The sequence below is a fragment of the Phascolarctos cinereus genome, unplaced genomic scaffold (assembly GCF_003287225.1).
Source record: "Phascolarctos cinereus isolate Bilbo 61053 unplaced genomic scaffold, phaCin_HiC Scaffold_726;HRSCAF=1367, whole genome shotgun sequence".
NCBI classification, from domain to species: Eukaryota; Metazoa; Chordata; class Mammalia; order Diprotodontia; family Phascolarctidae; genus Phascolarctos; species Phascolarctos cinereus.
Window position 1 is genome coordinate 220,863,223 of NW_027556098.1, and position 17,195 is coordinate 220,880,417.

Consider the following 17,195-nt stretch of genomic DNA (forward strand, 5'->3'; position numbering starts at 1 on the left):
AATAGTATACTATTTCAATTTTATCTATTCGTTAAGACTTCTAATTGTATGTATATTATTTAAATGAGTTGATATATGTAAAGCACTTTGCAAAACTTACAGCAATCTACAAATGCTAGCTTGTAGTATTATTCCATGCAGCATTTCTATTCTTCAGTTTGACTGGATCTGCAGTGCCACTCTGCCTCTGCAAGGATCCAAAATCATACATGCATTTTTTTTCTTGTATGTGTGAAATTTCAGGACATTCAACAATTCCTGAAAGATTGTTTCACAAAGATTTCCAATAGTCTCTCAAAGTGGTGGAATGTCTCAAGGGACTGTTACATCTTGACTCTAAGCTATCATGAGTCTTATTGCATGATAAACCATGGCTACATAAGACAGGTAAAATAAGAAAAAAGAATTTCCCAGCTCCCTTCACTCTTTCAGTGAATGGGAACAATTTTTTAAAAGATACTAATGATAGGAAAATAAACTCTTCTACCAGAAAAGTCCTAAAATCTTGGCAAGTTTCTCTGGCAACCGATCCTACCAAATAATAATTAGCAGTCAGATCGATATATTTAGAACATCAAAAGCTTTATTTAATAATAATACTTTGTATTTGTACTGAGTTGTATGTTTTTCATATGTTGTATTTGTGTCTAGTATATTATATGTGTGTCTTATATATATACACACACTTATATGCACATACTCAAAACAGTGCAAAGATTTGAGACTTCCCACTAATAGTACAGATTGCAAACCATCATTGCCTGTCCCTCCCAGACAACTCTCATTTATGGTCTCCCCAAAGTTCAGAGGAAGTCCACTCAACAAGCCAGAGTGGAGGCCTTCCTCACTTTTGCTTAAAATCAAGAGGATAGCAGTGGAGCACTCTGGCTGTTGCCCTACCATCCCTTACTCTTGCCAAGTCACCAACCCATCTTTTCATCTTTGGCATACAATTGTTGGGTCATTAAAGTCTTGTCCAACTCTTTGTGATCCCAGCTGGGATTTTCTTGGCAGAGATACTGGAGTGGTTTTCCATATCCTTCTCCAGCTCATTTTACGGGTGAGGAAATGGAGGTTAAATGACTTCCCCAGAGTCACACAGATAGTAAGTTTCTGAGGCCAGATTTAAACTCATGAAAATGGTTCTTCCTAGTTCCAAGCCCTATCCACTGTGCCACCTAGTATACATACTTTCATATACAATTTCTTGATGACACCCATTTCTACTCTTCTCTTTTGGCATTCTTCCTTGGTTATATGTTGCAAGTGGATCATACTACTGTGGCCCTCTCCTTTGCCCTCTGTGTGACCTTCATCTTTAGTTCTTTCAAGGCAACTGTATTCTAGATCTTGTTGCCATATGGTAACACCATTCTGGTTGGTATTAGAAACACCAGCCTTTGCTTTAATTAGGTCAAGAAAGGAGTTTTGCAATTTTCTAAAAGTAATTTAGCCTATTCTCATCTTCCTTCTCAAGATCAGCGCCAGCTCACTGTCTATCTATACTGTTTGTCCCAGATATACATACTGTTTTACAGGCTCATATACTGCGTCCATTCAAATACACATTGAAATCTGGACAACAGACATTCTTCATCCACTTGGTTTTTCCTATGTGAATAGACCTGCTAAATTCCACTGAGTGATTACAGATCTTTTCCAGAAAGATTCAGAGTGTCCTGGGGCTTAATGTAATCAGCACAATGTCATCTGCAAACAAGGCTAGCCAAAAGACTTCACCAGCCACACAGACACAATCCCTCCTTGAACTGGACTCAGGCACTTGGATAAAAGAGCCTGCAAAATACTATTTTTCCCCTATTGAATCAAATACTTTTTCATAATCAATAATAAGTCCAAGGGATCTCATATTCTCTGCAGATTTCAGTTAATTGTGAGATGGTAAGATCTGGCCCATTGTTGAAAAGCTACTTATGCCTAATAATGCCTTCAGCTGAATATAATTGATATAAAGATGACTCAAAGATAGAGAATATATACATATACCAATAGTGAATATGTTTGTATATATAAATGCTTTATAACCATATAGAGTTGCATGCTTTTTCAAAGACTTATTATTATTTGTAATTTCATTTTTTTTATTTGATCAATACAATAATCCTATTAGCAAGATGGCAGCTAAATGGTACAGTAGATAAAATGCTACACTTGGAGTTAGGAAGACCTAAGTTCAAATCCAGTCTCAGACAGTCACTTGCTATGTGACTCTGGGCAAGTCAGTTAATGTCAGCTTCAGTTTCTTCAACTGCAAAATGGGAATAATAATAGCATCTACTTTACAGGATTGTTGTGGAGGTCAAAATGAGATAATATGTGTGTAAATCTCTTTGAAAACTTTCAAGAGCTATAAAAATACTAATCATTATTGTTATTATTAATGGAACACATAGCATAATTCTCATTTTATAGATACATGAGGAAGATTAAGTTTATTTCCCCTGTGCAATACAACTTTTGCAGAGCTGCCAAACTGATGTTCCTAAAACATATAACAGATTTAAATCACTCCATAATATGGCTCCAACCTCCCTTTCTAGTCTCATTTCTTATTACTGTCCTTCACATACTCTATTCTAAGTCAAATTGGCTTGCTAACTGTTCCATACAAGTGTTCCTCCATGTCTGGTACATACTCCTTCCCTATCTCCACCTCTTAGAATCCCTAGCTTCCCTCAAGCACCTTATACATGGGGCTTTTCCCAATTCCCCCCAATTATCAATCCTTTCTCCTTCTTGAAATTACATGGTATGATTTTGCATTTACTTACTTGTGTACATGTTTCATCCCTTCTAGTAGAATGTAAGTTCCTTGAGGGCAAGGGATATTTCATTTTCCTCTTTGTATTTAAGCTGTTGAATTTCCCAAGATAACAAAGCAAATTAGTGGTAAAACTAGCTATAACTGCTATCTCATTGTTCTCTAAGCTAGTGTTTCTTTTTGAACTTCTGTTGTCTATGACATGCTGCAAACATGTCTGCTAAGTTACACAATGAACTAGTGGTATGCCTCAAAAGATCCTTCATGCAGATTAATGAAGCTTCCTGGAGTTGCAATATCATGCTAACTGAATTCTTTTCTCATAATGATGAACATGGAACCACTGTCACTTTTCAAAGTTGTATGTCACCTTTCAATGACTAGAAGTCACTAACTCACAGGCACGGTAACATACTTAGAATCTACCTTTTGATTATATGTCTTGCTAGATTTCTTCAACCTCTGATCCTGCATGACTATATTTTCATTCCCATATTGCAGCAGATACAGAATTTGCCATATCTGTTTGCTTGTTGTCTCCCTCATTAAGTTGAGCTTCTTGAGGGACAGGACTCTCTTTTTTGTATCCCCAGGACTTGGCAAAGTGCCTAGCAGATAATAGGACCTTAATAAATGTTTATTGACTACTGCTTATCATCAGCATTAGTGCAACATTTCATTAATTGCCCTGTGCAGGGGACAGTTTCTTAGATGGCATTCCAAAGAGTTCTCCATTTAGTGTTTAGAATGGGATCTTACAAAAAAAAATAGATTAACAGAAAATGAAGAAGCTGGCTGAAGTTGATTTCATTATGTGCAATCTTGGAACTTTTAGTCAGTCTGGACACTATTTGTCATATTATAAAAAACAGCTTTGCAATTCTAAATCATGCTAGCACTCCAAAAAGGGAATATGAAGGATGGCAGGCGGTCAGTGACTTCACGACAGTGTAAAATCTCACAGCATCAAGAGGCAAACCAAGGAAATGGTGTAGAGATTTTGAGACTAGTAAAGCCTAAATATTGCTTACTCAGGAAAGGCAAATGGAAGAAGAAAGTTAGAATGCAATGTTTTCTGTGACTTTCAGACACATGCACACACTTTCCCATAAGGCACATCTCATTTCCTTGATGGAATTCTGCCTTACTGGAACAATGCACAAACCAGCTCCATGTTAATTGTTAAGAGGATTAATCCCCTCTTAACTTATGATACTAATCCCTCTACCCCCCAGTTACATCATTAGGAACCCACATTAGCTGGAAATAATGGTATTGGACCTCATAATCTTTTCATGTAGACATTCATTAGAAAGAGACAAATCTGCCTATAACAAATGACATTGTACCTAGAGAAAATACAGGAAAGACAATCTAAAGAGGTTTTTTTTTCCTATTTAAAGCTTGACAATATATTGAACCACCCAAGTTATCTACTTAAGAAGCTTAAGCCTCCTGAATAAAATACACTTGTACAGAGTTCTTATTTTTAAGACCTGCACAGAAGGACTTAGTAATTAGGTGTAATTAAAAGTAAAGAGTCTCCAGAAATAATATTTCTCTATGAAGGAAATTCTCAGAAAAGTACACAAGCATATCTTTTTAATCTCAATTCTAGACTTTACCAAAATAAAAATATTTGCCTCAGCCAAAAACATCATTACATTTCAGGAATTCAGGGTGTCATCTAATCTCTAACATTAAAAACAGTATCATTCATATAGTATTAATATATGTATTACTGCATATGGTAGTAGCAATATAGCATATAGCGTTCGTATATATAGAATAGTGTGTTTATTCAGTCATTTTGCTGTCATGTCTGACTCTTTGTGACCCTATTTGGGGTTTTCTTGGCAAAGATACCAGAGTGTTTTGCCATTTCCTTCTCCAGCTCATTTTATAGATGAGGAACTGAGGCAAACAGGGTTAAATGACTTGCCCAGAGTCACACAGCTAGTTAAGTGTTGGAGGCTGGATTTGAACTCATGAAGAAGAGTCTTTCTGACTCCAGGCCCAGCAGTATATCTACTGCACCACCTAGCTGCCCATGTATAGGTAGCATACATGTAGTATCAATATTAGTATCATAGTGCAATATATTATGGGTAGGCAGCTAGGTGGTGGAGTGGATAGAGTATTGGGCCTGAAGTCAGGAAAATCATCTTCCTGAGTTCAAATCCAGCCTCAGACAATTAATAGCTGTGTGACTCTGGGCAAGTCACTTAACCCTGTTCACCTCAGTTCCTCATCTGTAAAATGAGCTGGAGAAGGAAACGGCAAATCCCACTTGTGTCTTTGCCAAGAAAACCCAAATGGGGTCATTAAGAGTTGGACATGACTAAAATGACACAAAAACAATATATTTATTGGTATATGAGTAAGTACACACACACACACACACACACACACACACACACACACACATTCTTAGATATACAGGAGGTCCCAAAAGTTTTAGTGCAGTTTTAAGTTAATGCTTATATGTTGACTATGTTCACACACATTCTTTACAATCAGAATCTTAAAGTTCAAAGAGACTTTAAAAGTCATCAAATTAAACTTCCAACCCCATGGATGAATCCTCTCTACAAGAATCCTGGCAAAAAGCTATACAGCCACCTCCATAGTTCTCGAGTTTGTTATGAAATTTTTCTTCATAAATCTGCCTCTTTTTCACTTTTTCCATATGTTACTATAAGAGAAAAAAGCATTTATGAAAGTAATGTTATTTACCTCAACTTATTTTTTCTCATGATTTCAACTTCCTCTATAAACCCCATTCAACCAAATGTCATTTATGATGTTCTCCATTTCTCTCTAGGGGGACCAGGTTTTCCAAATGAAAAGAGGCTTCCTTCACTGGAACTGGTGCTCCCCAGGTGGCAGGGAAATATTTTTCCTTCTGTCTTTAGCAATGCTCTTTCATTTATTTCTCTCATTCCAAGAAAATTAACAATCATTTGATATCATTAAATCACAATTTATGGAGCATCAAGATGCAACGTGGTAAAGTAGAAAGATTTATTTGTATTTGCACTCAGAGCTGTGATACAGTGAAAAAAGCAGGAGAGCTTTGAGAGCTCTTGATATTGGTTCCATGGCAAGTTTCTCAACTTCTCTTGGTCTCAAGTTTACTCATCTATAAAATGAGAGTTTGTACAACTACCAAACTCTTGATAAAAATACAGGTAGACATAAATAACTAGAGAAAAATTAATTGCTCATGATCACTCAATACCAATATAATGAAAATGACAACACTACATAAATTATTTGTTCAGTGTCATACCGATCACACTCCAAAAAGGTTACTTTACGGAGCTAGAGAAAGTTACGATTCATCTGAATAACAAAAAGTGAAGAATCTCCAAGGAAATATTGAAAAAAAAGTGGGAAGGAAGGCCATCTAGCAGTACCATATTTCAAAGTATACCACAATAACATTTGGTACTAGTTAAAAAATAGAATGCTTAATTAATGAAACAGATTAAATACACAACATACAAAAGCAAATGACCAATGTTAACAGCGTTCATTAAACTCCCAAACCACATTTTCTGGGGTAAAGACTCACTATTCAACAAAGACTGCTTTGAACTCTGTAAAGCAGTTTGGCAGAAATTAAATTTAAGTCAACATTTCATACTACATAGTAAGATAAGCTCCAAATGGATGTATGACTTAGACACAAAAGGTCTCATACTTAACAAATTAAAGGAACAAGGAAGGAAATGCCTTTTACAGTCTAGAGTTAGAGTTTGTGCCCAAACAAGGGACAGAGAGGACCACTAAAGATAAAATAGGCAATTTTGATTATATAAAATTTTAAAGCATTTGCACAAACAAAATGAATGCAGTTAAAATTAATAGGGAAATAGTAAACTGAGGGAAATCATTTCTATGTGCCACAAATTGTTTTCCCATTCCCCAACAGATGGGCATCACTTTGTTTCTCATTCTCTACCTCCACAAAAAGTGCTGTATATGAAGTCTTTCTTTTTACCTATGATCTCATTGTAAGTATATGTGTGGCAGTGGAATCTATAGGTCTAAGGGGAATTTTAATAATTTCTGGTGGTTCTTGAGGTTTGTGAATATCCTTACACATAAAAGTGTCTGTCAATGGTGAAGCAAGTTTATTAACACTGCCAGACATTAAAAAGAAACTTATTTTTAACAACCTCATGAGTCCTGCCAATAGAGAATATGCATTATTGTTGTTAGCAGGAAAAGATCCTGGAGAAATGAATTCAATGCACAGACCATCTTGGCAAAATAACTTAATTTGTCTTCAAAGCTCATACGCCACAGCTGCTTCAACAGGATGTAGCAAAGTACTTCCTAGACCCTAAATATTGGCTTTACACTGACTAGAAAACCTACATGGAGCTGTCAAGCTACACTTCAGTTGAGAGTTCTTACAAATTTGGACACAACAAAGTTTGCTGATCTGCAAAGATTCAATGGCTGGTCAACTTTAGGACCTCTATAAAAATACACATTTTGGGATTAGTAACCCAGTTTTTTTTCCCATTATACCACCATATAAATGTCCACAACTACAATCACAATTTCCTTCATCATCATTATCATTATCTTTTCAGATAGCTCAGAATCAACTTCATTTAGTAGCCTACTAACATGAAATATTCATATAGTACTGTTTAACTTGCCAGACTAAATTAGGCTAATTGACTAAAAATGGACCTCAGAATTAGTTCTCAAACCTTTATCTAAAATTAGTCAGAGCACATACACATACATTAATTACAGTCTGGTCTAAAAGTCATGAAGATAATATACACCAATCAAGTGAAACAGCTACATAACCAAAAAGAAGGATGCGCCTAAGGAACATTGTTAACAACTTACATAAGCTCCATTTCTTTTTTTTTACATCTAGAAAGGCTGTTTCCAAATATGACAAAAATCATATTTCCATTTGAGACCAATATGTTCAGTGTAGCTCCTCATAGTCTAAAGATTTCTGAAGGCTGCTCAATTTTTAATTTAGGTCTTTGTGTTTTTCCAGCTGGAGATGAGTGACTTTTCAAGGTTGCTGACCTTGAAAAGTCTCAGGGTACTCCCTAACCGCATCATAAATTTCTTTTCAACTTGGCCCTACTAATATGATTTACTAGTTTTACATGGTAACCTCTCATCTTTCATCTCTGGCTTTATAAAATATACCCAGAAATAATTTAAGTGAATGTTCTTCATTTTGAACACAAAGGTATTAACCAAGCAGCTATATCACTAATGATAGGTTCAGTGCTATTCAGTAACATGCAGTGTTATTTTTACCATTTATTATCATCACTGTTATTATAAGTGATTGTATTAATGTATACATTATAATGTTATGTATTTCACAGTATATAAAGTTATAAAACAATTATAATATTAAGTCTTATCTGTGGTTTTTATAGTGTTTTGAGTCATTTCAAAATCCTCTGACTTATTTATCCTATAAGGGCCTCACAATATTTCTACACAATAGACCAAGAGATCTCCATACCTTTGACAGTTAAGGAACCACAGAGAGTTTAAATGACTTGCCCAAAGCACATAGAAAATCAATGAAAGCCTTCTGAGACTGGAATACAAGTTCTACCAAGTTCCAGACACTTACTACATCAGTAAATATTCCAGAAATCAATGAATGAATAAATGAGTTAATGACCCAATGAATCAAACTGACAATCTATATACATTTCATATGAATCACAAATACTTCCATAGACTGTACAATTTAAATGCTGTGTTTTTAATGTTATGGACAACCTCAATCACTGCTTCAGAAATACAGCTGTAGTCTCTTTCTCTGCCTCCTGCTTGTGGGTGGGAATCAATATTTTACAGCCATTTTGCTTTCTAAATTCATCCTTTCATATTCTTTCAAAAAATAAGCCAAAATATTTGTTCAAATTTGACAGCATAAACTATAGAAAAATATCTAATATAATTCTTATGATTTAGTATAATAGAGTAACTAGACTTCTTCAATTTTAAGGGGAGAAAAGGGGGCCTTTTATAATATATTCATATTTATTAATATTTATATATTTCTTATTTAAAATATGTAAAAATTTTCTATTGCCATTTGTTCTTTTTTTTTTTTTACTAAAATTAGGTGCCTTTAGAGTAGGAGTTCTTAACCTTTTTTTGTGTCATGAACTCTTTTGGCAATCTGGCAAAACTTTTGGACCCCTTCACAGAATAATGCGTTTAAATAATTGAAGGAAATACACATTTTTGGTTAGAAGTTAGTGAAAATAGAGATGTAATTTATTCCCATCCAACTTCTCAGAGCCCCTGAAATCTATCCATGGACCCTTCAGAGATCATGGATGACCCCCAGGTAAAGAATATCTGCTTTAAAACTATACAGTGGAGACTTTCCTATTTTCCCTAATAAAGCGAAAGAATACTATCAGGGATAGTAAGTAATTGATGATGTCAAGATTCTACTCAATTTTTTTTGGCCTATCTGTACATGTGTCCTTGGCACCAGACTATTTGAGTCTGCCTTTCTAGGCAGATCAACAAATGATCAACAAAGATAAAAAGGATTTCCATTACCCAAGATATGAGAAGCAACTAAGTTGCTACCTAATTAAGAAGTAGTTTACTAAACACTTAGTACACGTATAAGAATTAAAACACAATCTCTGACTTCAAGTTTACCATCTAGATAGGTGGAACAAAAACCTCTACACGTGACATAATACAAGAAGAACTAAGTACAGATATTCTGAAGTACAAAATCATTCACTATATGGTAGAAAACATTACGAAAAACATCACTCCTTCATTCCGTTCCCAGCTCTTTTTCTGACTTTGCAGATTTCTCCACTATTCCCCCAGTAGCTTTTACTACTGGAAGAGCCTCCTACCCTGTCACCTCTTCCTTTGTTCAACAAGGTTTGGCAAGCTCTCTCCCAAACCTCCACTTTGAGGAAGTACCGGGGCCAGCCCTCCTCCCTCCTTCATTCCTCTCTGGGCTCTGACCCTGACTCTGAATTTCCCATTGCTCCTCACTTTTCAGTTCCATGTTGTGTGTTAGTTTTCTCCCCTCCACCCCATTATAATGTGAATTCATTGAGGGCTGGGACTGTCTTTCTTTTTGCTTGTATTTGTATTCCCAGCATTTAGGACAGTGTCTGGCACAAAGTAAGCACTTAATAAATGCTTGCTGACTTGTTGACTTGATTGAAGCTAGTGGAAGAGAATGAGCAATATAACTTCATCAAAGAGAGAAAAGCAGTAAAAGCAAAAATGAGACAGCTTGGCATGGAACCAAGTTCAGCCACCCCATTTCAAATGCATTCAAAGACGAAACTGGCACAAGGACAACAAACAGACTGAAAACGAAGCAGACATAACAGCACTTCTATAACGAGCCTTTTTCATCATCAATAACAGGAGAGCCACTCAGTCTGGACTCTAACACCTCAGTCCCCAATATACTAGGTAAGGAAGTTGAAATGGCACTCAAAGAAATTGGGAAGGGTAGTTTGACCATGACATTTACTCATCAATGAAATCTGTACTGAAGACAAACAATCTTGAAAGCACTGAGTATCATTGTATAAGATATTACAGTGAGGAGAAAAACAAGAAAAATGAGGAAAAGTCACAGACAGTAATGACCCAAAAAAAGGAGATTTAAAGGCTGTAAACCAGATGCCCCATTCTTATTTGGAAATGACTGAAAGGTTTAATGTGTATGTAGATGACTAGATTAGGATATTTATTTTTAATGTACTTTAAATGGTTAAGGAATATAAAAGTATAAAATATACTTATTCCAGGAGCATTCATAAAAATGATCATTCTCTGATATATAGCTGCATAACTCAGGTCTAACATTTCACTTTTAAGGCGTTAAAGAGCTTTTATGTTTTTTCTCCTAGTCACAAGAAATGTGATAAACACACGTTGAATAAATGGTAGCAAACATGGCAAAATGAAAAAGCACTGTCCTAATGGAATCCACAAGTTAGCTGCTACCAGGTAATTAAGGACTACGAAATCATGACAACTTCCTCAAGTCCTGAATCATTCTAAAATAGATATGCAAAAATTGGAACAAAAAATAATTGCTTTCTTCAGTTCTTGAATAAATCAAGAGAGCTCTAAGTCCCCTTTTCAGCCATGCCATTCGAGGTTGTTTTCTTTTTAGACCAACCAAAATAAAAGTTTTCAACTTCTTTCTCCCTAAATTCCATTAAAATGTAGCGAAACAAACATAGTGAAAAAATCTTATAACCCTGTTTGCAAAGTTTCTACTTCTACACCCAAATTCCTATGAACTCATGTCTTCAAAGAGAATATAACCTTCCTCAAACACAATTGTTCTCATATCACTTGCTGCTCTGGAAGCCTACCATATCTGGTAATGGGTGCCTCTGAACTATATATGTTAGTTCCTGTTATAAGCATGATATGACGAACCTGAGTAATCCTAAGCCCAGGTTTAAATGTGGCATATAGCATATTGTGAGGGGTAAGAAACCTTTCAAAATGAATTCTATGGTTTTTTTCCCCAAATGTTAAGGCCAAGGTCACTGTTGATCCAATCACACTGAGGTAATAGGTAGCATTATATATGTATGCATATGTATGTATGTATTTGTATATGTATGTGTATCAAGTCATGCTATATAAGCCTTTGGTTTTCACTTGGGAGAAAAGCACTACATCTCTATTTTTTTTTAAATAGCACCACCCTCAACAGAATTAGATACAGTGGAAAGAAGTTATAGTGAGCCAGATTTTGTTCAGGAAGAGGAATATTTTTCTAAAAATTTGAATGGTTCAAAAACAGAATGACCTGCATTACAAAGTGTTAACTTCTTGATTTATTAGAAATGTGTAGGAAAAAATGTTTCATTGGGCCAGAAGATCTCTAAACTCCTTCCTGCTATCATCTGAGAACATGATGGCAGGCACCTTGTCTTATTCAGCTTTTTAATATCACATGTTGCCTTGAAAATAACAACAATGAGAATTTATATAATGCTTTTGGGTTTACAAAGCATTTTCCTCACCATAACTCTGAGAGATAGGTAGTGGAAGTCTTATTATCACCAATTTACAGACTGGGGTTTGGATGGCACGGTCACTTTACTTTTAATAAGTAAATAAGTAAACTCAGATCTATAATTAATTCAAGTACTATTTCCACTATGCATATTATTCCTTCTAGGATGGAAGATGAACAAATAAACCGTGACTCTCCTCCACATCATGGGATGGGAGGAGGGGATGTTGTGATTATCTTGTTTTACATTTTACCTAACTGTACTACATCACAATGCAACACCCAAAGAAAATACAGACAGCTTTTAAAAATCTGCAAATTACTCTGGCAAAAAAAAAAAAGGACTGACCACTGAAAAATAAGAGTTGGCCAGTTGTTCAAAATTTCAAGATTGAAATTAAGCTGTCAACACAAACTTTTGCTGAATCCTCAAGTTCCAGTTTCATTTGGATAGGGCCAAAATAGTGAGTCTGGCTTCTTTATTTTACTTTAACTGTTTTTGCTGTCACCAGACAGATTCCTCAATGGGCTGATGATTCTCCAGAAAAATCACCAAGGATGGGATCCCAGAAGGCTAAAGATAAATGTCAGCTAACAATTGCAAACAATTTCTCTACAAAATTACCCTCATTTCAGATTATTTTCTTGGAGGAACTTATGGTTTTAAAAATAGTAACCTGGTTTCCAGCAAGTTGGAACCTACCATTTGGGGGCCCTTGGGAGGCACTGCATTCCTTCCAGTTGCTAGTAATGCTCTAACTATTTCCTCTAGAATTACTTGTTCATGCTGGCTACAAAGCAGTGCCAATACTTTCCCTTTTGAGAAGGGATCCCTACAAGTGATATTCCCTGGAGGCAAAGCTAGAAACTTTATTTTTCCCAAGAACTTGGCAATGGCATCCAAGGGGCCATCATTTCCTGTATCAACCTTCTAATATGGTCTTCCAGCTTTAGCTGCTAGAAGTGCTGACTTTGAGGAATGTGGGATCAGACCTGTATTTGAACTCTCATACTTGCACAATGAGTATCATCCCTTTTCAAAGGCAACTTGGCGATTTCTCACAAATTGAAAATAGGCCCATGATGGAATAAGTCACTTTCTTAGTTTACATCAAAGGTGCAATGTCTTTTCTGGCTTTGGATTTGATATATTCATGGAAACAATACAATTTCTGTAATGTTGTATTTTTAACATGTCACATTTCTGCTTCACCATGAACAAATTATAAAATATGCTTTCCTAATTGCTCAAAAATAATCACACGAAGCATGTACTGAAATATCTAAATGAATGAACTTTAAATATCATTCAAAGAGAAAGTGTTGAAATCTGAAAATTATCTAGTCATTGTCCCTTTCAGAAATACAATTTGAACTTCATCACAAAACCTTGGGGGCAGGGATTGTTAGCCTTTTTTTTTTTTACGTGTCAGAGATCCTTTGTGCAGTTTGGTGAAACCTATGGACTCTTTTTTCACAATATTTTTGCCTACCTTGATAATTAAAGGAAAAGCTAAATTTCAGTTAGAGGTCAATGAAAATAAAGATGTAATCTTTTTTTTTTCCCATCCAAGTTCACAGACCCCTTAAAATCTATCCATGGACAGGTTAAGAACCCTTACTTTAGAGAGATCATAAATGATAGTACTCTTAGGAAAACACATAAATAACCATTTTAGATTGGAGTGTCCATCATAAAATGAGGGAAGTTTTGTTCTCAGTGTGCTGTAATAGAAAGAGCACCAGACTGAGTCAGGAGCCTTGGGTTTTGGTATTAGCCCTGCTACTGCGTAACCTCAGACATGGCACTTAATTTTTTTGGGCCTCAGCTTCCTCATCTCTAAAATAAGAGGGCTGGTCTAGATCACTCAAGGCCCTTCCAATTCTAAAAATTCTGGGACTATGACAGTCTTCTCCAGGGAAAGGCATTTCTACCAGGGGTCAAATAACATTCCAATTCTCTTTGTTTTCTTTAATGGAAAGAGGAAGTTGTGGTTCAAGAACAACTGAACCAAGTCAGGATGAAATAGAAATTAAGAAACCAATTCTTCTTAGCCATTCTGTCTCGACTGTTTCAAAACCATTGCTAAGCCCACCTTGCAAAAAACCATTCTTTGCCTTGAAGAACATACACAGTTCTTCCCACGAAATGGTCCACATGGGTGCCTTCACCTCTTGTACTGGACTCCATAAAGTGGAGGGAAGTCTGACATTGGCATGGCACTTTAAGATTTTCATAGTGTTTATGCACAGTATCCTCTTTTGTGTCTCACAACAATCCTGTGAGACAGGCAAGACTACTAGCCCTTTTTTCTAGATAAGAGAGAGGAAAAGGAGAGATTTTCCTAGGGTCACATATTTAACAAGGGAGAGATGAGATTTGGATCCAGGGCTTCCTGAGTCCAACACTGGCTATCCACTGTGCCACTGTAATGGTCTTGCCAAATAATACATGAGGCAATATGCCTCATCGAACACTGAAAGGCATGTAACTCACCTATGCCTGGCCCCTGCCAGCCATTTCTTGGCCCATCTAGAATCTACTGAGGACAATGCCATAAAAATAAGCTATATATCCATTTTAATCTTGGAAAATTGAGCAAAATCAGAGGCAAAGTTAGTTGGCAGCTATGGGAAAGGGAAATAAGCTTCTCATGACAAATATTATTCATAGAACTATTATCTTCCCAATAATAACCAATGATGATAAAATTCACCTCAAAACATTTTGCCAAGAGGAAATAATTATAAAAATCTATTGATCTGCAATCCACATGGCCTTTAGCAGGTAACCTGCCAAAAACGGATCCTAGAAGGACATCAACAAGAAAAAAATGGCAAACCTATATATAATCTGTTCTCCTTTCCTTTCACCTTAAGTCTAGAAATTGTTTGGTTCTGCAGAGAAATTTTTAAAAGTCAGTTTTCCAAAAACTTAGATTGAAAAATCTTTTAACATGCTGATATTTTCATGGGTTGCTTATTTCTTCTCTACACTGGGATTATTACATGGCTCCTACGTAAGACAATGATATAAAATTGTGGCTGTTATTGTTTAGTTGTTTTTCAGTCATGTCCAACTCTTCATGACCCGATTTGGGGTTTTCTTGGCAAAAATACTGTAATAGTTTGCCATTTCCTTCTCCAGCTCATTTTACAGATGAGGAACTGAGGCAAATAGGGTTAAATGACTTGCCCAAGGTCACAGAGTTGGTAAGTGTCTGAGGCTAGGTTTGATCTCAGGAAGATGAGTCTTCCTGACTCCAGGCCCAGCACTCAATCTGTGCTACCTAACTGCCCCATGGTATAAAAGTAACCAACTTTTCCCAATGTCAACCACTCAGATCCTGGGCATTCATCTGCAAGATATCTTGAGGGGATATGGGAGGACAGGCCAATCTGTCTAGTAGGGAAGATGTGAAGATTAAAGAGAAAAGAGGGATAAATAGGGAGGAAAGAGCAGAATAGGCTTATCATTCACAATCTTGAGGACAGGAAGTATAGAAGGCTGATAGAAGAAGACCGTGATAGAAGAAGTTTCTGCCTCTTTCCATGAGTATATGGAAATTCTTTTGAGTCACACTGCAGATGTCCATCACCATTCCTTTTTTCTACCATGTGAATGGCCTTTTTAGTTGCTACTCTGCTTAAGCAACCCTTCCTGCTTCATGTTGCAAGCCTCCAGCCTTCAGCACCAGGTGACTATTGGCCAATCTGAAGCCCACTGTGCTGTGATATTGGAAGAAGACTATGAAACCTTCTCAGGGCCATTTCTTTTATGTCTGGGCCATGTATGCAGCCTTCAGGAGACAATAAATACACATCATCGGATTTTCTATAGCATGTTAACTTGTACAAATGATACAGACTAATAAAATTATTTCAAACAATACAGATAAAAAGTGTTAATCTCTCTGGCACTAGTTAAACATATAGCTTCATCTATAGATGGATATACAGATATACACATATATATATATATATATATATATATATATGTAAAATTCAGCTATTCAAAAATTTACATTTTAAGATTAATAAATTATATAGTTCAATTCTCTAATTTAGCAGATGAGAAAATGAAATTACTTATATAATCATAAGATTTCTAGGGTTGGAAAGAAGCTGCCAGGTCATCTAATCTAAGTCCTTCTACTATACACAATGCCTCCTTAAGTAACCTGTATTCTAGATGGAGAAACAATACATGTAATAGTGTGATCAGATCATATATATAGTTTTAATAACTTAAAACTGTACCAAGATCTTAGAACACTCTATATATATAAATAAGTATACAGACATGCCTGCATAAGAGATATTCCAGGCTCTCATAACACAAAGTTTTGGAATCACAACCCTAAACTTGTACCAAAAATCACACGTACAAAGGTTAATGAAAATTTCTTTACATTCAAACATTAAGGTACCTTGCTTAAGATTATTTTTTAAAAAACAGAATTCTCCAAACAGAGGGCATCTTGAAACATTAAAAAATAAATAAAGTAACATATAAATATAAATAATAAATATAAATAAATAAATAAATATTTATAACATATGCCTGTACGAGGATGACATGGATATGGTTGTGTCTGTCTACCCAACACTTAAAGGGGAAAAAAATGAGAGGAGGTCTTTGTACTGACTACAATCATCTCAAATTGTTTTACTCCACAAGAAAAATGGGAATACGAGGGACTAAAATAAGCTTCTTTAACATTATCATACTTCAAAACATCAATGATTGCATAAATGTGGGTGCTCCTATGGATACAGATGTAAACCACTCTTTGCCTCAGTAGGTGTTTTCTTAAGTTGCTATGGCAAAAATAAAATGAAATAAAAATGAGTGAATCAACTTTTTCAACTTCTTGGGTAAACCAATCTTTTGAACCCTGTTGGATTTTGCTAGGCTCATACTTGGATAACAACTATTACAGGGCCAGTATTCCTTTCCAGCTTTTTAAACTCTAACAAAGATGTTATCTTTGTATCCCTATCACACAGCCCAATGCAGAAGGGGAAAGGAATAAGCATTTATGAAGTACTTACTATGTGCCAGGCACTGTGCTAAGCACTTTTCACAAATATTATCTCGTTTGATTCTTATAATACTGTGAGGTAGGTGCTATTTATTACCCCCTTTTTACAGTTGTGGAAACTGAAGCAAACAGAGGTTAAATGACTTACCCAGGTCATACAACTGGTATCTGAAGCCATATTTGAAATCAGGTCTTCCTGACTCCAGACTCAGGGCCCTATTCACTGTACCACAAACTGTCTCTTGCAACATAAGTGCCTTATAGGTAGTAGATGCTTTACAACTAATTATGGAACTGATGTTTGTGAAATGATCTCGCT

At 35.8% G+C, this 17,195-nt stretch overlaps 1 protein-coding gene across 3 annotated transcripts in view; it reads right to left on the reverse strand.

The window, feature by feature from the left end:
• CERS6 (ceramide synthase 6) overlaps window positions 1–17,195 on the reverse strand; it is a 291,461-nt gene that overhangs the window by 229,080 nt on the left and 45,186 nt on the right. The window contains exon 1 of one of the 3 annotated variants that reach the window (XM_020990908.2): window positions 7,658–7,761. The exons of the other annotated variants lie outside the window; for them this stretch is intronic. Coding sequence (XP_020846567.1) covers window positions 7,658–7,719 — 62 coding nt within the window. The 5' untranslated portion in view covers window positions 7,720–7,761. Of the gene's footprint in view, window positions 1–7,657; window positions 7,762–17,195 lie in introns of those variants that run through there. 3 annotated transcript variants of the gene reach the window in all.